The sequence below is a fragment of the Bos indicus x Bos taurus genome, chromosome 1 (genome assembly GCF_003369695.1).
Source record: "Bos indicus x Bos taurus breed Angus x Brahman F1 hybrid chromosome 1, Bos_hybrid_MaternalHap_v2.0, whole genome shotgun sequence".
Lineage (NCBI taxonomy): Eukaryota > Metazoa > Chordata > Mammalia > Artiodactyla > Bovidae > Bos > Bos indicus x Bos taurus.
The window spans coordinates 9725360-9750681 of record NC_040076.1 but is presented as its reverse complement, the minus strand read 5'-3'; the positions used below and the strand labels follow the sequence as shown (position 1 = coordinate 9750681).

General features: G+C 39.4%; 1 protein-coding gene across 1 annotated transcript in view; it reads right to left on the bottom strand.

The window, feature by feature from the left end:
• The window catches only part of CYYR1 (cysteine and tyrosine rich 1), a 116225-nt gene that overhangs the window by 5095 nt on the left and 85808 nt on the right, over positions 1–25322 (bottom strand). Inside the window, exon 3 of the mRNA XM_027543422.1 lies at positions 8787–8944. Within this exon, the coding sequence (XP_027399223.1) occupies positions 8787–8944 (158 nt within the window). The remainder of the gene's footprint in view (positions 1–8786; positions 8945–25322) is intronic.

The following is a 25322-nucleotide window of genomic DNA, read 5'->3' as shown; positions in this document are numbered from 1 at the left end:
TGGTGATTCAAACCATTTACTGATCTATCTATGCTTAGGAAAGAATTGAGTCACCGGACACAGAAAAAGATGGAGGTGCAGAACTGAGTGGGCTGTCCTCTGAGAGACACCCTGGTGAGGAAAGACTCTGAAACTCTCCTGTGGGCTGAGCAGGCCAGAGTTCACAGCAGAGGACACAGTTCTGTGGAGAAGGCTGCTTTAGGCCCTCAGAGGCTGGGCTATTCCAAGCTTTGTTTTCTACAAGAAAACGGAGTAACTCCCATTGAATCTACACACACCTTCCCTCTGCATACACCCACTCCTTTGCTTCATTATATGCGGGAGGACTGAGACAGAGAGATGTATAATAAAATTCCTCCAAGCCAAGCAATGCACCCTCCACGTAAAACAGAAAGTTGCAGCTGGATTCCCACTGAACTGTTTCATGTAAGTACGTGGTTCTAAGTTGTTTATATGTTGAAGCTTTTCCCTGCCTCCCACTTGAGGGGCACACATCAGGTGAATCTACAGATTGACTCTGCATCTTTCTTGGTCATTAAGCCATGGTGTGCCTTTATGCTTCGGTAACAAAGCATTTATATTTTGCCATCTGCATAAACACTGCTGGAGGACATTTCAGTGAGACTCCCTCTGGTTTATACAGCTTCATGTTGAACATGAAAATCTAAGATACGAAGCCATGTTCTTTCATTCATATAGGTTTTGAATTTAAGATATGAAGCCATTCATATAGGTTTTGAGTTTGGTAAAGTGATAATACAATGCTGAAGAATGGTATTTTGAGGAATTTGAAGACCATATCCATCATGAAATAAGCATGGCACATCTTTTACAGTACCACCTATGGGAAGGCATTGTGAAATAATCCTGGTGTAACTGTGAACTGTGCTATCTTTCCTTCTTACAGATAAAAAGGTTTCACCAGGAAATAAACTTTTCAGGGTATCAATTTTAGAATTTCTGATTAACTCTAATGGGTTTTTTTTTCTTTCTCTTAAAGTCAAATCATCTTTAAAAGATACATGGATGTAGCTGGAAATGCACTTTTGAAATTCTTTCATAATCAATCATTCCAATTCTTTAAACAGTGAAAATACGCCATTACCATGTATGTCAGTATAGTTGTCTAGAATTTTACAAAATTCAGGGGATGCTAAGAAATTCATAGCAGAAAGTTAATCATTTTTTTTTAATCCACCCAGGACAACATCCCTAAAGCAAATGTAATGAAAGATGCATGGTGTTATCAAAATTGTACATTATTTTAGAGAATTGGAAACAGAGTAAAATCATCCATGATTTTGTCACCAAAATTTAATAAACAATCCATTGCCAATGCAAAAGATGCAGGAGACACAGGTTTGATCCCTGGGTTGGGAAGATCCCCTGGAGAAGGAAATGTCAACCCACTCCAGTATTCTTGCCTGCAAAATCCTATGGGCAAAGGAGCCTGGTAGGGTACAGTCCATGGAGTCGCAATGGACAAGAATACTGTAGTGGGTTGCAACACCCTCCTCCAGGGGATCTTCCCAAGCCAGGGATTGAACCCAAGTCTTTTGCATTGGCAGGCAGATTCTTTACCACTGAGCCACCAGGGAAGCCCATATCAATCTTTTTAACAACCTTCTTTTTAAATTAATTTAACAGGTGACAATCATGTTGCAATATATAAATTTATCAAATCAACACATTGTATACCTTGAACTTATACAATGTTAAGTCAATTATATCTCAATTGAAACTATTAATTTTTTAAAAATAAGCAATGAAACTTCATCTATCCGACTGAGAGACTTTCACGTAGAAATTTTAATAGCAATTTCACGTAGACATTTTAATCTACTTATTCTGTCTCAATGACCAAGGCATATCATTTTTTAATCACAAATACCCAATTTTAGTTATTATTGATTCTAAATGGTATTAATATCTGGTAGGATAGATGAAGTTTCATTGCTTATTTTTATATATTGCAACATGATTATCACCTGTTAAATTAATTTAAAAAGAAGGTTGTTAAAAAGATTGATACGGGCTTCCCTGGTGGCTCAGTGGCAAAGAAACTGCCTGCCAATGCAGAAGACTTGGGTTCAATCCCTGGTTTGGGAAGATCCCCTGGAGGAGGGCGTGGCAACCCACTACAGTATTCTTGCCTGCAGAATTTTGTGAACAGAGGAGCCCGGTGGGATCACAGTCCATGGGATCACAGAGTTGGACACAACTGAGCGACTGAACATGCACATGTGCAGTATATATATGTCAATCCCAACCTCCCAGTTCATCCCACCCACCTTCCCCCGTTGCTAACCATACATTTGTTCACTATGTCTGGGACTCTATTTCTGCTTTGTAAATAAGTTCATCTGTACCATTTTTCCAGACTCCACATATAAGCAATATTACATTTCTTTTTCTTTTTCTGGGTTACTTCACTCCATATGACAGCCTCTAGGTCCATCCAGGTCTCTGCAAATGGCACTATTTCATTCCTTTATATGGCTGAATAATTATTTCATTTAAATATATACCGCATCTTAATCCATTCCTCTCAGAGCCATTTTTAAACAACTGTCTTTAAAAACCTGAGCTCTTTTGTAGCACATTCTAAGAGATTATACTCCTTTCTACTCCTTCTTGTTATCCATATGTGTGGTCCTCTCTACTCCACAATCTCATCTACTGAAGATTTAGTATCAGGCTCATTGCCTTTCTTTGCATCACAGCTTCTATTAATAGTATCATTCTCTCAGTGATTTCAACACCCCTTTGTTGAAATAAATTTCTAGCCCCAGAAAACACTGGGTTTCTAACCACTCCTACTCGAGCTCCCGTATCAGCAAACTTACATCCATGTCCTAGTATACATCGGTATATCAGAAACTCAGTATATCCAGTCATAAAATCCCCAAACACCAAGCCCACTCTGGACTCTATACTCAACATTCCTGGTTCCTCTTCATCCAAACAAGGTTGACTGTGTGGCCCCAACCAGTCAGACTGTTTCTACTTTTCTTTGTTCTTATTCTTCATCCTACAAAAGCTTCTTACCTTTCTTCCATTTTATTGTTCTCCTCATGAAAACCTTCCAATTTATAAAGTGTTAAATAAAGTTATCACCTAGATTGTCTTCTTTAATCAGTTTTTAATATAAGGATGGAATCACCAATTCAATGGACATGAACTCGGGCAAACCCTGGGAAATGCTGAGGAACAGGGAAGCCTGGTGTACTGCAGTCTGTGGGGTCATATAGAGTCTGACATGACTTGGCCACTGAACAACAACAATCCTGCCTCTCAGTCCTTTGGGTCTTTTGTCTTCAAAGGTCTTTTTCTCCCTTTTATTGTAATCAATGATGGTACCATATTGTAATCTAACCAACACTTCTTATCTTTCTAGAATATACATCCCAATATATCTTGGACTTCCCTTGTGGCTCAGCTAGTAAAGAATCTACCTGCAATGCGGGAGACCTGGGTTCGATCCCTGGGTTGGGAAGATCACTTGGGGAAGGGAAAGGCTACCCACTCCAGTATTCTGGCCTGGAGAATTCCATGGACTGTGCAGTCCATGAGATTGCAAAGAGTCGGACACAACTGAGTGACTTTCACTTTCACCTGGATTTCTGATTTACTGACGGCCTTAAGCAGATTAATTTAAACTGACATCACTACCTTCCTGTCTTCATGTCTTTCTTCATTCAGCTTAGATTTATGGTCCATCAATAAAATTATCTCTGTGCATCTATCATCAAATTTATCTCCTTCTTTCCCCGCTGCTTGACAAAACTCCAACCCAACATTTTGGCTATCCTACATCTGTATCTAGGAGCTTAATATGCTTAGAGAAAAATGCACAATTGTGCCAACTGATCTCACTTTAAATGCATGACTATATTCTTAAGTGTGGAGGCCTTGGCATTGCTCTGAAATTGTGCATTAGGCATCTCACCACCTCTCCATTCTCCTAGACTACTGTTTCATGATTTTTTTTTTTCTTTCTCCTTAATTACAAACTCCTCAAAATCACTTCCAGCATAAAACTTACTTTTTATTTCACTAGATAGATACAATTGGAAGATACAATAGATACAATTGGAAGAGACCATCCTCTATCACCAAATCCTTTGTTGAGTACATGAGTCACAGTGAAAAAAATTGTTTAATAATCTATCTACCTATCTAACTTCATCATTAGCATTATCATCCATCTGTCTATCTGCTATGTATCAATCAATCAGTGAATCAATAATCTACCTACCTAACTACCATTAAGGACTCTAAAATGTATTGATACTTCAAATCTCCATTTTCTTGATAGCATTATAATCCCTAGTTTTCCTTTCATTGGCGTTTAATTTTTATATCTTTGACAAGCCTTTTTCTTATGTTTTATCCATATTATTTCCTTTCATATATGCATTATCCAAACCCATTTTTTAAAAGGAGGTTAACATAATCACTTTCTTTTGTTTATACTGAGGTTTGGAAAAGTCATGGAAATTTAAGACTTGATAAATAATTCTTATTTTCACACTGATGGTTTTTAAAATAGTTGTAATTAAACAAGGCTCAGGACATGCAAGGTGGCAGGAATACAAAACTATTTCAAAAGGTCACTGTGCAACAAAGGGTTGGATGTGGCAGATCACTTTTCCTTGGTAATCTCCTCCCAGTGCAGAATAATAATGTTCACTGCAGGGTTCCCCACTAAGTACTTTCAACAAGAGATACACTAACCTTGACTAAACTATTTTCTACTCATTTATGGGGCCTCCCAGCTGTAGGACTATGTCATAACTTGAGGGGTTATTCAATTATCACAGGGTTAATTAATTACTGTGGGTGAAGTCATTGTATACATCCACTGAATGAGAGATTTTTGAAAAGCATTCAATATTACTCTGTGTTGTTTCCTGATCCTTTAAGTGAAAGCTTAATTAGTGACTTTATGAAGGAAATGAGAAGTAATCAAGCAAATTATGTTTTTGAGGGCCTAGTCTTTTTACAGTGAAAATGCGTCCACCATAAGGCTTATTATGTTTTCTGCATTATTCAGTTCCCAGAACAACGCATTTACTGAAAAGGCAACATGGCACTGTGATCTGCCAGCATAAATAATGCTGGTAGAATAAAGTGTTTAAAACACATTTCCATGGGTGGAAGAGGAATCTCAGACCCAAGAAGGCAAAACATCACATTAAAACATTTTACTTTTTCTAGTTTAATTTTATAAAGAATATTTTTAAATGTTTTAAAAATTAATTTTAATGATCCTTTTTTTTTTATCAAGGAAAGTGAATCTGGAATATTATCTACAAGGTGTTTCTCCTCATCTTCTTTGATTTAATGTCTCTGTCAGACTCTCCTCTTCTCTTGGGTTATGGGTTGGCCAGTAAAAATGGGGAGATTTGAAAAATTAAAAAGAAAATCCCCCCTATTTTTTTCTTATACTATAGTTTTAACATGGTCATATTAACCCTAACCATAATCTTAGTAAATGGGAAGTTTCAGAATTATGAATTGCTTTTGTAGTGAGTTGGAGAAGGCAATGGCACCCCACTCCAGTACTCTTGCCTGGAAAATCCCATGGGTGGAGGAGCCTGGTAGGCTGCAGTCCATGGGGTCGCTAAGAGTCGGACACAACTGGGAGACTTCACTTTCACTTTTCACTTTCATGCATTGGAGAAGGAAATGGTAACCCACTCGTGTTCTTGCCTGGAGAATCCCGGGGACAGGGGAGCCTGGTGGGCTGCTGTCTATGGGGTCACACAGAGTTGGACACGACTGAAGTGACTTAGCAGTAGCAGTTTGTAGTGAGTAAAAAGTATAGTATATTCCAGGGTGGAATTTAAGGTTAATTGTCTAGGTATTAATACAATTAAATCAGATTTTGTCATGGCATTCATTCATTCAGCCATATCTACTGAGTGCCTGTTACATGCCAGTTCTGGTCTTGTACGCTTGGGATTGAGACGTAAATAAAATTGACAACAATGCCTGCCTCATGGAGCTAATGTTCTAGGAAGAGGGGAAGAACAATAAATAATAAACATAACCATTAGGTGAACTATATGATATCTTAGAAGGTTAAATGAAGCATGCTGGACAAGGAGTAGAGCAAAAGGATGGGTTCATGTGGGAGGTGAGACGCCTTACAATCTTGAGGGTGACTGAGGAAGGCCTCATTCATAAAATGACCTTTAACAAAGACTTGAATTAAGTAAAGCATTGATGCTTTTGAACTGTGGTGTTGGAGAAGACTCTTAAGAGTCCCTGGGACAGTAAGGAGATCCAACCAGTCCATCCTAAAGGAAATCAGTCCTGAATATTCATTGGAAGGACTGATGCTGAAGGTCCAATACTTTGGCCACCTGATGCGAAGAGCTGACTCATTTGAAACGACCTGATGCTGGGAAAGATTGAAGGCGGGAGGAGAAGGGGACGACAGAGGATGAGATAGTTAGATGGCATCACCGACTCAACAGACATGAGTTTGAGTAAACTCTGGGAGTTGGTGACGGACAGGGAGGCCTGGCGTGCTGTGGTCCATGGGATCGCAGCGTCGGACATGACTGAGGAACTGAACTGAACTAAGTAAGAGATTCAGTGTTCTAGGCAAACCCTAAGATAAGAGCGTGCCTCGTGTGTTCATAGAACAGCAAGAAAAAGTGTGAGTGGAGCCAGGTGGTGAGAGGGAGAAAGAAGTGAAGTCAGAGAAGTAAAAAACAGGAGCCAATTCAAGTACTGGCTTGAGGGCCCTGGTAAAGAATCAACTTTTTGGATAAAATGAGAAACCACTGGCTTTGACTCTTCCTCTGGGGACATGGGGAGCCACTGAAAGATTCTGAGCAGAGAAGTGATATGATCTGACATTTAATCATCTTAAATGGGTTCAGTCTGCTACTGTGTTTAGAATAGACCCCTAGGGGGCACAAGTGGATGCTGGCAGAGCAGCTAGGATATCACAGTCGTGGAAATGAGAGTTGATGGTGGCTCCCACCAGAGAAGGAATGGTGAGAAGTAGTCATATATACTGTTTACATTCTGAAGGTGGAGCTGAGAAGTTTTCCTGGTAGACTGCATGCAGATGTCAGGGAAAGAGAGGAGTCCAGGATGACGCCAAGGTTTTTGGCCTGAGCCGCTGGACAGCTGGCGATGCCATCAGTTAAGATGGTAAAGGATGAGTGGAGGAGTGTCTAGCCGGATGATCAGAAGTACAGATTCAGACATGTTACATTTGAGATCTATCTGTTAGACATCCAAGTGGATAGTTCAACAGGCAGTGGGGTCAAATGAGTGTGAAATTCAGGAAGGAGGTTTAGACTGGAGATACATGGTCCTTAATATCATGAGGCCAATTGATACACCTAAAGAAGTAAGTCTGGATACAGGATAGAAGACACAAGAGTGAGACTTGAGGCACTCTAACACGGAGATACTGGAGAAGGGGGAGAACTAACAAAAGACTTCAGAGGAAACGATCATGCTGATGTTCATCTGAAATTTGCTCCCTCAAGGCGACTGTGATAGGTAAAAGATTAAGAAAGGAGAGACGTTGTTAGGGAATTGATACACAGGGCAGACCAGATGTAGAAACTACCTTCTTCCTTTGCTGTAAGGGGTGAGAGAGAGGACATGAGTGTATGAAAAGTGAAAGTGAAGTCGCTCAGTCATGTCAGACTCTTTCGGACCTCATGGACTGTAGCCCACCCGGCTCCTCCATCCATGGGATTTTCCAGGCAAGAATACTGGAGTGGGTTGCCATTTCCTTCTCCAGGGAATCTTCCTGACCCAGGGATTGAATCCAGGTCTCCCACATTGAGGGCAGACTCTTTACCGTCTAAGCCACCAGGGAATCCCTATATGTGTGTGTGTGTGTTTGTGTGTGTGTGTATACATATATATGTGTGTATATATATATATATATATATATGTCTAAATATATATATATGTCTAAATATATATATGTATATATATTTAAGTGAAAGTCACTCAGTTATGTTCTACTCTTTGCAGCCCCATGGACTGGGGCCCGTCAGTCTCCTCTGTCAATGGAATTCTCCAGGCAAGAATACTGGAGTGGGTAGCCTATCCCTTCTCCAGGGGATCTTCCCGACTCAGGGATTGAACTGGGGTCTCCTACATTGCAGGCAGATTCTTTACCAGCTGAGCTATCTACATATAGACTTAAAAATACTATATTGAAAGTGAAACAGCACTTTGTTTGTGAATTCATATGTGTACAATATATTTATATGTGGAATTTCTGGAAGATTCTCAACAAATACTTGTCAAATTACTAAAAATTATGGTTTCTCTTTGCTGATAATTTTAGTGTTATGTTAAAACCATTTTCTTGCATAAAGAGGACACATAAAAACTCTCTTCAATACTTTTTTTCTAGACACACATACCTGTTGAATCAGATGCCAGTTTAGTCAGACATGTAACTTGTTCTTTCTGGATAATTATTTGTCAAAACTCACTGGCAGATAGACACAGTAGGTGTGAATTGTCTATTTCTCTTAACTACGGCAGGTTGGCAATTGTAGTCAATAATACAACCATTGAACATATGAATATCCTCAAATAGGAGGTAGATATTATAATGCAGATCTAAGTAACCTCCACTGAAAGTTAGAGCTTCAATCTACATTAACTAAGAAGCATCCTACATACTTGGGGATTATTCCAGTGAGAATCTTTAATGATTCTTCTCTCCCAGAACCAGAGCACAACTAACACATCTGACTCCTCCTTCAGAATGAGTAAGCAGTATTGCGTACCAGGGTAAGAGGAGATGGCATTGATGTGGGTGGTCCTGATGACACCCACCCGGGTCCCACGGTTGTTTTTCATGCACATGCAGATACATATGGCAATTCCAGCAATGACCCCCATGATGAACACGATTCCAAATACTATGCCAGCAATTGCTGTGCCCCTAAAAGAGAAAAGCAAAATTACATTTATTTAAAAGACTCATAGGGATTCCTCAGCCTTTCAAATACAGTTCCATGAATATATGAAAAGTGCCCTTTTAGGAAAGTTCTTAAGAATAATGTTAAAAAAAAAAAACCCAAAACTCAAGTTTTTCAGTTAATAATTTCCTTTCTAGCATTTTCTCTGCTTCTCTTTCTGGAAACCTATTCTGAAATAAGCCTCTTAGTCTCCTGGATAACTTCTCTGATTTTTCTTATCCCTATTTTCTTGAATTACTTTGTGGGGAATTTCATTGACTTTATCTTCTAAAATTTTACTGAATTCTAGAATTTCAGCGATCGTATTTTTTGTTTCCAGGTGCTCTATCTTATCCTTTATTTCACTTCCTTTTTTTCATAGTGTCCTTTTTTGCTTTTATGGATGCAATTTCTTCTATTAATCTCTAACGTACTCATGATAATATATTTTTTGAGACTATTTTTTCCTATTTCCTCTGTCCTGCCTAGGCTCCTTTTTGTTGATTGTTTACTTTGATCTGTTTGACATTTTCCTTAAATGTCTACTGTGGTTGTTGTTCAGTCACTAAGTTGTGTCTGACTTTTTGGAACCCCATGGACTGCAGCGCTCCAGGCTCTTCTGTCCTCCAATATCTGCCAGAGCTTGCTCAATGATTCCTGAATCTACTCCTATGTTAAAATTTGTGGGTTGGTATTTCAGCGTGCAAAGTCAGTACTGGACAGATGAACCCCACAGTAGGGGATCAACTGAGGTTAGTTCTCATGTTTTGTTTTTCTTTTGGATTGTAGATTTTACTCTTTAAAAGGATCCTCCAGTTTCATACTTGGGGAACATGAACTGAACTGGCTGCCAGTTTCCTGGAGCCTAGAATTTTATCCATAAGAGTATGAACTTTAAAAAAATCCTTGGGCTTTCATCTCAGAGATTCAGTCTCATTCTGCTGTGACAGGGGAGGCTTTCAGGATAAGTCTTTAGTAACAAAATCTGTGCTTTAAAAGCATGACTTCTAAAGCCAGACTGCCATGATTCCAACTGTAGCCTTGGGTGACCTTGGGCAAGCTGCTCAATGCCCCAGTTTGGTTATTAATGAAATAAAGGTCAGCTTGGTGCTTTTCTGACTCTCCTCTCGAATTCAATGTCATGAAATAACTGTGTTCCTGGATTCACTGGTCATGTCAATAAGGTCCTATTCTCAAGTGCTATATAAACAGCTATCCTGTACTTTTATAGGACAGGTCCATGATCTCCCATCCCAAGTCCTTGGGTCTAGGTGTGTTCATAAGCCAGGAGTGTTCAGATTTTGGAAAGGGAATATACATATACTGTATATTGTATGATGTTCCCACAGCCAGCATCTGGGGCATAACACATGAACATTTCTGAATATTAACACTTGGATGACATGGAAGCTATAAAAAATCCCAGGTTCATTCAGGTCCAGGCTTGCCACCAATTGTACTGTATAAAACCTTTACTTTTCAGGTTCTTTTTTTTTAAGGATTTCAGAATTGCAGATAAGGAACTGTGGACCTATCTGTATATACGCTTTGCAGTAGAAATCTTCTCTTTATGACTTTCACCCACTCACTTAAAAAAAAACAAACAGAATACTCCATTATGCATTCCAATAGACTCCTTTAAAGTATTCCTACACAATTTTAACTTTGTTAGTAAATTATGAAAGTAGAACATGAGATATTTGGATGGGCTATTAGCAATTAAAGAATGACAGAGTCTAGCAGTTCAGTAAATAAATCCTTTCAAGGAAAAAGATTTATCAAAGGAGATAACGTGAAATTAAAAAAAAAGTGATCTGGAAACCTATTTTTCATTGTAATTTTTAGGTCTAAATAAGATTAAATTGGAGGGCTTAATTCATGTCCCAGAAATAATCAATGGCCCAATTATTTAGGCGTAGAGTTTCCAAAGTGTGTGCTACGGAAGCTAAGACATCAAATTGAGGCATATTTATATTCATTAATTCCTCTTTAAATATAAAAAAGTAGAAAATCAGTCACATTTTATTTTCTTGTCATCAGCTCTAGCAAAAGTGTCTGCTCTTGAGGTCAATAATGAGGTTGCAATTAATGTGTTAAGAGGTTTTTTGATTAAATCATGATTTTCATGTCCTTGATACTTTGATACCCATTAGCAATTATAAGTTAGTTATTTAAAACATGGCAAGTATAAAATTTATAGCATTATTTACTCAGTTATTAAATTAAAAAATAAACAGTAACCTTCCAGTATATAAAGTATTTGGTTTAGTCATCTGTTGGAAAGACAGTCTATTAAGTTGAGAAATTTGACATCATAAAATCCTTGAAAAAATTTAGGGAATGTATTTTTTTTGAAAGAAAGCACTACAAGGTTTGCATATTTTTTCTTTTCTAAACTTCTAATATGAAATAATTTTAGATTCCCAGGAAGTTGCAAAAGTCGTGCAGAGAGGTCATGTGTATCCTTCACCAAGTTTTCCCCAAAGGTTACATCTTAGGTAGTCAAAGTGAAAAGTGCAAGTTGCTTAATCATGTAGCCCGCCAGGCTTTTCTATCCATGGAATTCACCAGGACAGAATACTGGAGTGGGTCACCATTCCTTTCTCCAGGGGATCTTCCCAACCCAGGGATCGAACCCAAGTCTCTGGCATTGCAGGTGGATTCTTTACCCTCTGAGCCACCAGGGAAGCCCTAGATAGCCAAGTACAACATTAAAACTAGAAACTTGCAATTGGTATAAAGTGTGTGTAGGGCTTCCCTGGTAGCTCAGCTGGTAAAGAATCCGCCTGCAATACAGGAGATCCCGGTTCAATTCCTGGCTTGGGAAGATCCCCTAGAGAAGGGATAGGCTACCCACTCCAGTACTCTTGGGCTTCCCCAGTAGCTCAGCTGGTAAAGAATCTGCCTGCAATGCAGGAGACCTGGATTAGATCCCTGGGTTGGAAAGATCCCCTGGAGAAGGGAACAGCTATCCACTCCAGTATTCTGGCCTGGAGAATTCCATGGACTATGTAATCCATGGGGTCACAAAGAGTTGAACACGACTGAGTGACTTTCACTTTCATGATTGGTTCTATGTCATTTTAACACATGCATAGATTTATGCAACCAATTCAGTAAGCAAGGTACTCTTCCATTACCACAAAATATTTCCCTGTGTTCCTTCTTTATAGTCATACACACACCTACCACCATCAATAACCCCTACCACTAATCTGTCCTCTATTTCTATAATTTTGCCATTTCAAGAGTATTATACAAATGGAATCACATAGCATGTGACTTTCTAAAACAGTCTTTTCTTCACTCAGCATGATGTCCTTAGAAGCCATCTTGACTTTCATGTATAGCAATACATTCCTTTTTATTACTGTGTAATATTCCATCAGATCAGATCAGATCAGACGCTCAGTCGTGTCCGACTCCTTGCGACCCCATGAATCACAGCACGCCAGGCCTCCCTGTCCATCACCAACTCCCGGAGTTCACTGAGAATAGTATGGCTATAACCTAGTTTATTAAGCCGTTACTTATTATAGGACATTTTGGTTATTTCTAGTTTTGCCTTTTCCATTTATAAAACTGCTATGAACAATTATATACTGGTTTTATGTGGACATAAGTATTCAGTTCTCCAGAATAAATGCTCACAAGTAGGACTGCTAGGATATACAAGCATATATTCTATTTTAAAAGAAACTGCCAACTATTTTCCAGACTGACAGTACTATTTTACATTCCCACTAGCAGTGTAGGGGAGATCCAGTTTCTATACATCCTTGCCAACATTTGACATTGCCATTATTTTTTATTTTAGCTATTTTAGTAGGTGTGCAGTGATATCTCATTGTGACCTTAATTTACATTTCCCTTTAGTTAGTGAAGCTGAACATTTTTTAATGAACAGATTTGCCATTTCTATATCTTCTTCAGTGAAATGTTTCCTATCTTTTGCTCACGTTCTTATCGGATTGTTTGTGTTTTTTCTGTTGAATTTTTGAGAATTCTTTGGTTATCCTGGATATGAGTCCCTTCTCAGATAAGTAAATTGTAAGTATTTTCTCCCAGCTTGCAGCTTGCCTTTTCATCCTCTTTATAGAGTCTTTGGCAAAAGTGAAAGTTTTTCATTTTAATGAAGTCCAATTTATCAATTTTTTTCTTTTATGAACTGTGCTTTTATTGTCATGTCTAAGAACTCTTCTCTAAGTCCTAGTTTCTGAAGGTTCTCTTATGTTTCATTATAGTTTTATGTTTGATGTTTAAATCTATGATCCATTTTGACTTAATTTTGTACATGGTGTCAGATTTAGATTGAGCTTCATTTATTTTGCCCATTGATATCCAACTACTCTGGCACCATTTATTGAAGACACTATCCTTCTTCCATTGCCCTGCTTTTGCACCTTTGTCAAAAATCAGTTGGCTTGCTCTGTGGGTGTGTTTTTGGGCTCTGTATATTTTCTTGTTGCTGGATAGGGTGTTTTATAAATGTTGATTAGATTTTGTTGGTTGATGATATTGTTCAGTTCTTCTATATCCTTGTTAATCAATTCTATATCCTTGTTTCTGTCTGGTTCTACTAATTGTTGGTGAAGGATGTTGAAGTTTCCAGCTATAATTTTGGGTTTCTGTATTTCTCTTTTATGTGTTTTGCTCCATACATTTTGCAGCTTTTCTGTTCTGTCTAGACGTCACACTTGACCTTTCCTGATAGGCACTTGGGTGGAGTGGTTTGTTTTTTTTTCCCTGATGGTGTTTGGCTATAGTTAAATTAGCCCAGTTGTTACTGTCTAAGAATTTTCTGTTTTGCTAGACTGTTTCTTTCTGGGTCCTTTGACTGAAGAGATCAGGTTTTTGTTGGGGTTTTTATCTGCTTCCATTGGTATCTATGGGTTGTCAGTTTCTTTACCTATAAACCTGGGAGAAATGAGGCGAAAAGAAAACCCAGGGAGCTCACTATTGTGTTGGTCTTCAGCCCATGGGGTTCCTGGCTGTTCTGCCTTCTTTTCTTCACCTTTCAGAATTTTCTTGTTTGTTTTATATGTAATATCAAGGGTTTTAAAGTACTCAGAGGGAGGAATAAGGAAATGTGCATCTACTCTAAAAAACCCAAAATATTGCAGTATATGGTATTGTTTAAACTGTAAAGTGATTTTTTAAAGTACATTATAAAAACATCCTTATGGAAGAGATTAAAAATGGATGAATAACCTTAAAAACATAGTTTTCAATATTACTGTGTTTTTAGGGAAAAACTGTGTCATTTATATACTATATATATATATATCTCCTGTGATTTTGAGCTTTTCTTATACATATTAAAGTGAAGTGAAATGAAGTCGCTCAGTCGTGTCCAACTCTTTGTGACCCCATGGACTGTAGCCTACTACGCTCCTCCGTCCATGGGATTTTCCAGGCAAGAGTACTGGAGTGGGTTGTCATTTCCTTCTTCAGAGGATTTTCCTGACCCAGGGATCAAACCCAGGTCTCCCGCACTGTAGGCAGACGCTTTACCGTCTGAGCCACCAGGGAAGATATACATATTAAAACTGGTCCAAAATTTTTAATACACATATTAAGCTAAACTTTTGCACTTGGTCACTCAGTCATGTTTGACTCTTTTCGACCCTTTGATTGAAGCATTCCAAGTCTCCTCTGTCCATGGGATTCTCCACGCAAGAATACTGGAATAGGTAGCCATTTCCTCCTCCAGGGGATCTTCCTGACCCAGGGATCAAACCCTTGTCTCCTGTGTCTCTTGCATTGCAGGCAGATTCTTTACCTGCTAAGCCATAAGGGAAGCCCCTAACCTTACCCACACTTATTAAACTATTAGGGACTAATCCACAAAATTCTTTCTCTCTAATGAAAGTATTTCCTAAAGGCACCTGTTAATCCCTTATTCAGATCAAACCTGAAAGGGCATTTTTCTTTGGAAAAGAAAGAAATATAACTTCTTTTTGGTGTTGTTCTTTTTAATTTTAATTGATGACTTTTTGGATTATAAAGCATAATTCATGTAAATATTTATATATGCAAAGAGAAATTTCTATTTTCAGGGGACTACTGCAACACCTTTTATGAATTCTACAGTTTCACAAGTAATTATGCTTTCGTGCTTTTCATAATTTCACATGAGCTCGGTACTAAACAAAAGCATTTAGTTCACCAGGCAAAATATCAAAGGTTTGTGAACAAATTCTTCTTTTAAACATCCATTATAGTTATTTATTATAGCAAATGACTTTTTTACTCAATTTAGTCTAAGGGAAGGTGAACTATGGCCATGAGCCAAATGGGGCCCACTGGTTGTTTCAGAAAATAAAGTTTGATTGGAACAAAGCCAAATCATTTGTTGACCTGTTGTTTGACTGTTTTGATGCTAGAATGGCAAAGCAGAGCAGCTGTGACAGAGACCACGTGGGCACAAACCCTAAAATATTTACCATCCTGTGCTTTATAGAATAAGTGTACTGAGTTCTGATTTAATTCACTTGTGAATAAATTAATGCTGCCTTTCCGTAGATGATGTTTTGTGAAACATGGCAGTAACAAAATGGTAGCAAAGCAAGCACTAGCATATCCCAGGGACGGCGGAGCCTGGTGGTCTGCTGTCTATGGGGTCGCACAGACTCGGACACGACTGAAGTGACTTAGCGGCAGCGGCAGCAGCATAGGCAAGACAATTTGTACTGAAAAGTGAAAGTGTTAGACTCTGTGTGACCCCAAGTACTGTAGCCCTCCAGGCTCGTCTGTCCATGGAATTCTCCAGGCAAGAATATTGGAGTGGGTTGCCATTCCCTTCTCCAGGGGATCTTCCCAACCCAGGGACTGAACCCAAGTCTTTCCCGCTACAGGCGGATTCTTTACTGTCTGAGCCACCAGGGAAGCCTCATTTCACCACAGAGCATGAGTGGTGACGGCTAACACTGTGGTGTAATAAATAAAAAGTAAACATTTGGGCTTTGTCCCAGGCTCTTGACACACAGTTTTTAAAACCTTCAGAATCTCTGAAGTGACTGAAGTGTCTTTTGTATGCTAAAGAGATCCCTGGTGGCCCCTAGAAACCTTAAACAGGGGGTCTGGTCTCCAGAAAGACCAAAGCATAATTAGAGGGTTGGAACGTTCAGTCCCAATTCTGACCTCCAGAGAAGGGATGAGAGGCTAGAGACTGAGTTAACCATCAGTGGTAAATACTGTTTTTTTTCTTTTTGAATTAATTTTTATTGGAGCATAGCTTCTTTACAATGTTGTGTTAATTTCTTCTGTAAAGCAAAATTGGTCAGTTATACATATACATATATCCCTTGCCTTTTGGACTTATAGCCCAGGTCACCACAGTGAACTAAGTCGAGTTCCCTGTGCTATACAGTATGTTCTCATCAGTGGTCTATTTTTAATATAGTATCAATAGTGTGTATGTGTTGATCCCAGTCTCTCAATTCCTCCCACCCTCCCTTTCCCTCTTGGTACCTATATGCTTGTTCTCCAGGTCTGTCTTTAATTTGTCCTTTGCAAATAGGATCATCTATACCATTTCGTAGATTCCACACATATGCATTAGTACCCAACGTTTGTTTTTCTGACTTACTTCACTCTGTATGACATTCTCCAGGTCCATCCACATCTCTACGAATGACTGGAGAAGACCTTTGAGGGTCCTTGAACTTCAAGGAGATCAAACTTCAGTCCATCCTAAAGGAAAGCAGCCCTCAATATTCATTGGACGGACTGATGCTGAAGCTGAAGCTCTAATACTTTGGCCACCTGATTCGAAGAGCCGACACATTGAAAAGACCCTGATGCTGTGAAAGACTGAGGGCCAGAGGAGAAGGGGACAGAGGATGAGACAGTTGGTGGCATCATCCACTCAATGGAAATGAGTTTGAGCAAACGCCAGGAGATAGTGAAGGACAGGGAAGCCTGGCGTGCTGCATGCAGTCCATGGGATTGCAGAGTCCGACATGACTGAGTGACTGAACAACAACAACGTCATCAATCGTGCCCACAAAGGAAACCTCCATTAAAATCCCCTTTTTTATGGGGGTTCAGAGAGCTTCCATGTTGGTGAACACATCATGGTGCTGGGATGGTGGTGGGCCTGAAGAGGGCACAGCAGCTCTGCAACTCCACTTCCCCTCACCCAATGCTTTGCTCTATGCATCACATTCCTCCCCTCTGACTGTTCATGAGTTGTATCCTTTATAGTCAACTGGTAATAAATGGCAAGTAAAGCATTTTCCAAATAGGAAAAGGAGTACGCCAAGGCTGGATATTGTCACCCTGCTTATTTAACTTATATGCAGAGTACATCATGAGAAACGCCGGGCTGGAAGAAGCACAAGCTGGAATCAAGATTGCTGGGAGAAATATCAACAACCTCAGATATGCAGATGACACCACCCTTATGGCCGAAAGTGAAGAGGAACTAAAAAGCCTCTTGATGAAAGTGAAAGAGGAGAGTGAAAAAGTTGGCTTAAAGCTCAACATTCAGAAAACTAAGATCATGGCATCTGGTTCCATCACTTCATGGGAAATAGGGAAACAGTGGAAACAGTGTCAGACTTTCTTTCTTGGGGCTCCAAAATCACTGCAGATGGTGATTGCAGCCATGAAATTAAAAGACACTTACTCCTTGGAAGGAAAATTATGACCAACCTAGATAGCATATTCAAAAGCAGAGACATTACTTTGCCAACAAAGGCTATGGTTTTTCCAGTGGTCATGTATGGATGTGAGAGTTGGACTGTGAAGAAAGCTGAGCGCCGAAGAATTGATGCTTTTCAACTGTGATGTTGGAGAAAACTCTTGAGAGTCCCTTGGACTGCAAGGAGATCCAACCAGTCCATTCTAAAGGAGATCAGTCCTGGGATTTCTTTGGAAGGAATAATGCTAAAGCTGAAACTCCAGTACTTTGGCCACCTGATGCGAAGAGTTGACTCATTGGAAAAGACTCTGATGCTGGGAGGGATTGGGGGCAGGAGGAGAAGGGGACGACAGAGGATGCGATGGTTGGATGGCATCACTGACTCGATGGACCTGAGTTTGAGTGAATTCCGGGAGTTAGTGATGGACAGGGAGGCCTGGTATGCTGCGATTCATGGGGTCCCAAAGAGTTGGACATGACTGAGTGACTGAATTGAACTGAACTGAAAGCATTTTCCTAAGTCCTATGAGTTGTTCTAACAGTCAGACCTGAAGGAGGAGGCTGTGGGGATCCCTGACTTTGTAGTCAAGTTGGGTGGAAGTGTGAGTAAACTTGGGGACTCAATACTTTTGATTGACATCTGCAAGGAGGGCAATCTGATGAGACTGCTGGGTGATGTGTGTCAGAATTAAATAGAATTATAGGACCTCCCCAGTTAATATGAGAATTGGTTGGTGTCAAGAGGAACAATATGAGAATTGGTTGGTGTCAAGAGGAAACACATCCCACAAGCTTTCTTCTCTGTTCTCCAAAAATCTTTGCAGATGCATATAAATATCAGTGTGTATTGTTTAGCTCCGTGGATGATTTTTGATCCTTTGCTGACAATGGAAAATTTTTGAAGAAAATTATAGATTGAAATGTGTACCAAAATGAGACTTTATAATCAAGATATTAAATGTACTTGTAGTGGCTCTGATGTACTGGGAGACGGGGGTTTATAACAAGGCTCAGAGTTAATATATTTTATTCCACAAGTAGCTTTTCATAAGTAAAAAGGATACTGATAATGTTGTGATTGTTACAATAATATTTACAACACATTTAAACCTCAGTACTGCTATACACCAACTTAAAAATACATATATCTTGACGTGGTTTTACTATTAATGTTTACAGTAAATAGTAAATATGAAAAGAATGCCATTAGGTTATTTCTCTTCTTTCTCTGACATACAAATTCATTTTATAAAATAGCATAATATAAAAGACTTATGAATATACCACGTGATAATTTAATTACATCAGTCCCCATTAAATAGGAGCTTCCCTGGTGACTTGGGGCTTTCCTGATAGCTCAGTTGATAAAGAATCGGCCTGCAATGCAAGAGACCCTGGTTCAATTCCTGGGTCGGGAAGATCTGCTGGAGAAGCGATAGGCTACCCATTCTAGTATTCTTGGGCTTGCCTGATGGCTCAGCTGGTAAAGAATCCACCTTCAATGAGGGAGACCTGGGTTCCATCCCTGGATTGGGCAGATCCCCTGGAGAAGGGAAAGGCTACCCACTCCAGTATTCTGGCCTGGAGAATTCCATGGACTGTAGTCCATGGGGTCACAAAAAGTCGGACAGTACCGAGCGACTTTCACCTTCACTTTCACTTCCCTCAGACGGTAAAGAATCTGCTTGCAGAGCTGGAGACCCGGGTTCCACGCAATGCGGGCTACAGGACACGACTGAGCGATCAGTCTCTCAACTGTGTCCACTCTTTGGGATCCTATTGACTGTAGCCCACCAGACTCCTCTGACCATGGAATTCTCCAGGCAAGGATTACTGGCGTGGGTTGCCGTTCCCGTCTCCACAGGTCTTCCCAAACTAGGGATCAAATCCGGGTTTCCTGCATTGCAGGCAGATTCTTCATTGTCTGAGCCACCAGGGACACCAACTAACTCGTGTCATGTCCTATTAAATAGAAAAAAAAAAAAAAAAAAAAGCCACAGAGATATTTGATGCCTGTAAAAGATGCAGGCAGAATTTTAAAATATTAGGAGAAACTTTTCAAATGAACATAAGAGATTTTAAGAAGTACGTTAAGTGAGAGAGAAAACTTTTAGAAGAGATTTTTCTGGAATAACTACAACTTCAAAAGAATAAACTTAAGATGAGTTAATTTCCTATTATAATGAAAAATAAGTCATAAATGCAGCAAAATCATTTTATCTTTCTGTTGAAGGAAATATTAAATAATCTTATTTATTTATAATAATCCATAGTGATTAATTTGCTTTTTGTTTTTTTAGTTACTAAGTTGTGTTTGACTCTTTGCAACCATATGGACTATATAGCCCACAAGGCTTCTCTGTCCATGGGATTTCCCAGGCAAGAATATTGGAGCAGGTTGCCATTCCCTTCTCTGGGGGATCTTCCTGACCCAGGGGTCAAACCAGCATCTCCTGCAATGGCAGGCAAATTCTTTACCACTGAGCCACCAGGGAACTAATGCACAAAGTGATTAATTAAATTATGAAAAAAGAAAATCATTCCAACTCCTGGGCTGAAAGTAAAAAGCACACATGAGAAGGATAAAACTTGGTAAAATTTTTCTCCTGACTCATTTATTTGCTCGATAATTACTCTTTTGGCCAGTGCATTAAAATATGTAATACAACATTTTCATGCTCAAAATCTTCAAAACTCATATTTTATTTTACTCCTATCTGCAGTTTGTAAGGCATATAACTTCAGCAAAACTTGCTTAATTTAAAAATGTACATTTTCCTCCTTGTTGCTTTGATAAATCAATATAGAAGAGTAAGAACTGAAAAACATGCTCAATTGAGTATGGTTTTCAATATGGAGAGTATTTAGTTCTGTCCCTTTTATTAAAAACAATTAAGAACTAAATATATCTTCATCTGTATCTATCTACATATACAAAATATGTAAAATAAGATGACTATAATTTCAGTAAGTTATTGCTAAATATTATTACAATTCAACGTATAAAATGCTTATGAAGAGCAGAAACATCAATCCATATGATTTTCCCAATAAGTCCATATAACTTGCAAAAAAAATTCCTGTAAAATTCAGACATGACAAAGATATTTATGTTGCCTTTTTTTTCCCATTTAGTCCCTCTCTCTAATAACATCATTCAACCTATCTTCTTTCTTGGGATTTTACAGGTAATTTCTCTGTTGTCCTCAGAATAATAAAATTAGAAACTAATTTTTTCCCCTAAATGTTTAAATTCACTTCATTTATGTCTCAGTCCCTGTGGTAGACAATTGTCTACCTCATTATCTATTCTCTACATTTTCCTTGGTAAAAGAACTCTTGATGTAAGTTAACTGGGTACATGCTGAAATAAATACTTTTTTTTCTAGATACTCTTGAAAGTTCTCTTTTTATGTGGTAAAGTTCTGGAAAAGCGTTGTAAGTAAAATGTTTTGTGAAATCACATAAGATTTCCTTAAATGATCCTTAAAGACGGCTAGGTTGGGGTTTTTGCCCCTTCTTCCTTATCTTACCCGCCATCTTGTTTTCTGTAATGTGGGTGTGATGGCTGAGTTCTAGTCTCCATGTAGGACCATGAGGCTAGTTCACCTAGAGATGGGGGAGGTATGAATTTGATGAAGTAGGCATCTCTAGTAACTACATGAAGATGTTATATCACTCCCAATTGCCTATCTCTAGATTTCCTTTACATGAGACAGAAGCAAACTATTTAAAAAAAATTATTAAAATCTCTTATTTTAAAGTGTGTGTGTGTGAGAGAGAAATATACTATTTGACCTAATCTTACCTGCTGCTGCTGCTGCTAAGTCACTTCAGTCGTGACTGACTCTGTGCGACCCCGTAGATGGCAGCCCACCAGGCTCCCTCCATCCCTGGGATTCTCCAGGCAAGAACACTGGAGTGGGTTGCCATTCCTTCTCCAATGCATGAAAATGAAAAGTGAAAGTGAAGTCGCTCAGTCGTGTCCGGCTCTTAGCGACCCCATGGACTGCAGCCTACCAGGCTCCTCCGTCCATGGGATTTGCCAGGCAAGAGTATTGGAGTGGGGTGCCATTGCCTTCTCTGAATCTTACCTAATACTACTCTTTTGCCACAATAAGCTAACTGGGTAAACAAAAAGAAATACATAATGAGCAAATAGCAGTTCCTAGGAGCATACAGGCACTCTGAGACTGCTGGGAAAATGTTTCATAAAACCATACCAGAACCAAGAATGCATGAGCCTGCATTCCCTTCTACTAAAGTGAGATTATTCATCTTCTGTGTTATGTAGAATTAAACTTTTATGATTCAGTGAGAGACCTTTGAAAGAATCCCTTCATTGACTACACGTCAAAGATATATACAAAATGAGAATAAAAAATGGTCTTGGATGTGTTGTGAATGGTAGGGTGACCTGCATGATATCTTGATTTGATTGATGAGGAAACCAAGAATAACTCAAGTCAAAAAGTACCCTTTGAGAATTGTTTGGTTTGCATTTATCTCCACTTATCAAATTTTCTGAACAAGTGCCCAATTCCTATGTTAGATTTATAAGTGAGTTTAGTTCAGTTCAGTTCAGTTCAGTCGCTCAGTCGTGTAAGACTCTTTGCGACCCCATGAATCGCAGCATGCCAGGCCTCCCTGTCTATCACCAACTCCTGGAGTTCACTCAGACTCACGTCCATCGAGTCAGTGATGCCATTCAGCCATCTGAACAGTATGAACAGTATGAAAAAGTGAGTTCAGTGAAGACAAAATCCATATAATAAATATTAATAATATCAATTAATTGTTTGACCACATATGTATGATCATATATGAACATATTGGGCTTCCCAGGTGGCGCTAGTGGTAAAGAATCCACCTGCCAATGCAGGAGACTCAGGTTCGATCCCTAGGTTGGAAAGATTCCTGGAGGAGGAAATGGCAACCCACTCCAGTATTCTTGCCAGGAGAATCCAAAGGACAGAGGAGACTGGTGGGCTAGAGTCCATGACTGAGCATGTGAACACATGAACATATTTAACTTTAATTTAGAAAAATAGGAATCTGAGTGAAGAACTACATTACTTGACATATTCTGTATACCGTGTACATTCCCAATGCCATGATCTGACTCATTGTCAGTCTAGCTCCGAGACAGCACAGCATAACACACTGTAAGTCAAAATTTAAACACAGTCATTCATAATTACAGAAGTTACCAGAACACTTTTGTGCAATATTCACAAATATCATTCATTTCATTGTTTATTTAGCAATAATATTTGGAAAAATAGAATTGAAAAAAATAGAATTTCAAGTTGGTTGAAATTTCCAGTCATGGTCTTGAAATGTTTGATTTATTCCTCAGTCATTATGCCTGCAATTTAATTTTATTTATAGACATGAAATGTTTTCTTTAATGTATTACTTAAAAAAATGATCAATTTATTTTAATTGGAGGCTCATTACTTTACCATATTGTAGTGGTTTTTGCCATTCATTGACATGAATCAGCCATGGGTGTACATGTGTCCCCATCCTGAACCCCCTCCCATCTCTCTCGGCATCCCCTCCCTCTGTCCCAGTGCACCCACTTTGAGTGCCCCGCTTCATGCATCGAACTTGGACTAGTGATCTGTTTCACATATGGTAATAGACATGTTCCAATGCTATTCTCTCAAATCAATTGATGTATTACTTTAAAATGTTTATTTATGTATTGTGGCTGCAAGGATCTTAACTGGTTTGCCTGGGCTTTCTCTAGCTGCAGTGGATGGGGGCTACTCCTTGTGGCAGGGCACAGGTTTCTCATTTTGGTGGCTTCTCCTGCTGCGGAGCACAGGCTCTAGGTGTGCAGGTTTCAGTACTTGTGGCTTTTAGGCTCTAGAGCTCAGTAGCTGTAGCACAAGGGCTTAGTTGCTCCCCTGGCATGTGGAATCTTCCCAGACCAGGGATCAAGCCACTGTCCCCTGCATTGGCAAGCGATTATTATCCACTTTGGCACCAGGTAAGTCCCTATGTAATTTTGAAGTGCAATTGCTACATAATGAACAGTCATTGCTTTATTCAGGAAATATATATATAGGTTATCACCATGTGCTGGACTATTCTGGGTGCGAGGATGCAAAATTGAGGGATACGTGGTATCTGCCTCCAAGGATTTTAGAGGCATGTATGGGATAATAAACAAAAAGAGATTTTGATGAAAACCTACTGTATGGCTAAGGGAACTCTACTCAGTGCTCTGTGGTGATCTAAATGAAAAGGAAATAAAAAAAGAGGGGATGTATGTACACATATAGCTGATTCACTTTGCTATATAGCAGAAACTCACACAACATTGTAAATCAATGATACTCCAATCAAAATTAATTAAAAAAAGAGAGAGATTTTGAAGGTCAACTGTCTCCAGGCATAGAAGACTAAAGACAATAAAATAATCAAAGAATTTGATCGTACTCAGCAAAAGAGAACCGTTCTTTTTTTTTTAATGAATACAATCAATTCAAGAGAATAGTAATGATTTTTTACTACTTCTTAGATGCATATAAGAGTTTTTTGACCTAGAGGATGTTTTTGTGAAATAAAAGCCAACTCACTTTTTGCAGATGAAAAAAATCAAATCCTTGAGAGTCAAAAATAACTACCTTCTAGCTAGTTTTGGAGAAGGCAATGGCACCCCACTCCAGTACTTTTGCCTGGAAAATCCCATGGACAGAGGAGCCTGGTGGCCTGCAGTCCATGGGGTCGCTAAGAGTCGGACACGACTGAGCGACTTCACTTTCACTTTTCACTTTCCTGCATCGGAGAAGGAAATGGCAACCCACTCCAGTGTTCTTGCCTGGAGAATCCCAGGGACGGGGGAGCCTGGTGGGCTGCCGTCTATGGGGTCGCACAGAGTCGGACACGACTGAAGTGACTTAGCAGCAGCAGCAGCTAGTTTTGCTGTAAGGAACAAAGCCAAGCAGTCCTAATTTTCATCCCAGAGCTCTTTATATGGCAGTGGACTGCCTTGCTCTTATTCTTTCAACCACTCCCCACATGTGTATGGAGTCTTCCTGCTATGCCAGATACTCGCATGAACAGATAAAGAGGAACAAAGTCTCCTTAGGAAGCAGAGGGGAGAAGAGATTCCTGGAATATCTGGGAAATGGAAGCCCTGAGACCTGATGACTGATTGAGCATTAGTCACTCAGTCATGTCCGACTCTTTGCGACCCTTTGTGACCCGCCAGGCTCCTCTGTCCTCAGGCAAGAATACTGGAGTGGGTTGCCATTTCCTTTTCCAGGAGATCTTCCTGATCTGGGGATCGAACCTGGGTCTCCTGCATTGCAGGCAGATTCTTTACCGTCTGAGCCACCCGGGGAAGCCTGATGATGGATTGAATTGGGTGATACATGAGAGACAAGAGTGTGGAGCACTTCCCATGCAGATGACTGCCTCTTGCTATACCATATACAGTTCATAAAGATGTCTTAAAGTGAAGAATATATAAGACATGCAGTCATGAACCAGATTTAAGTAGACACAGCCACTGCACACAGGTTTCCTTGCCTTCTGCCTTCTAAACCTAACAGACCTTGATAATGTAATGGACCACTGGGCCATGAGCCCATGTGCCACCAAATGCAGTATTTTCACAGGTGGCTCTGTCAACTGCTAGACTATACACATTACAAGGCACCCAGCCCACCCAAACACCTGTGGTCCTCTTTGCGGACCCT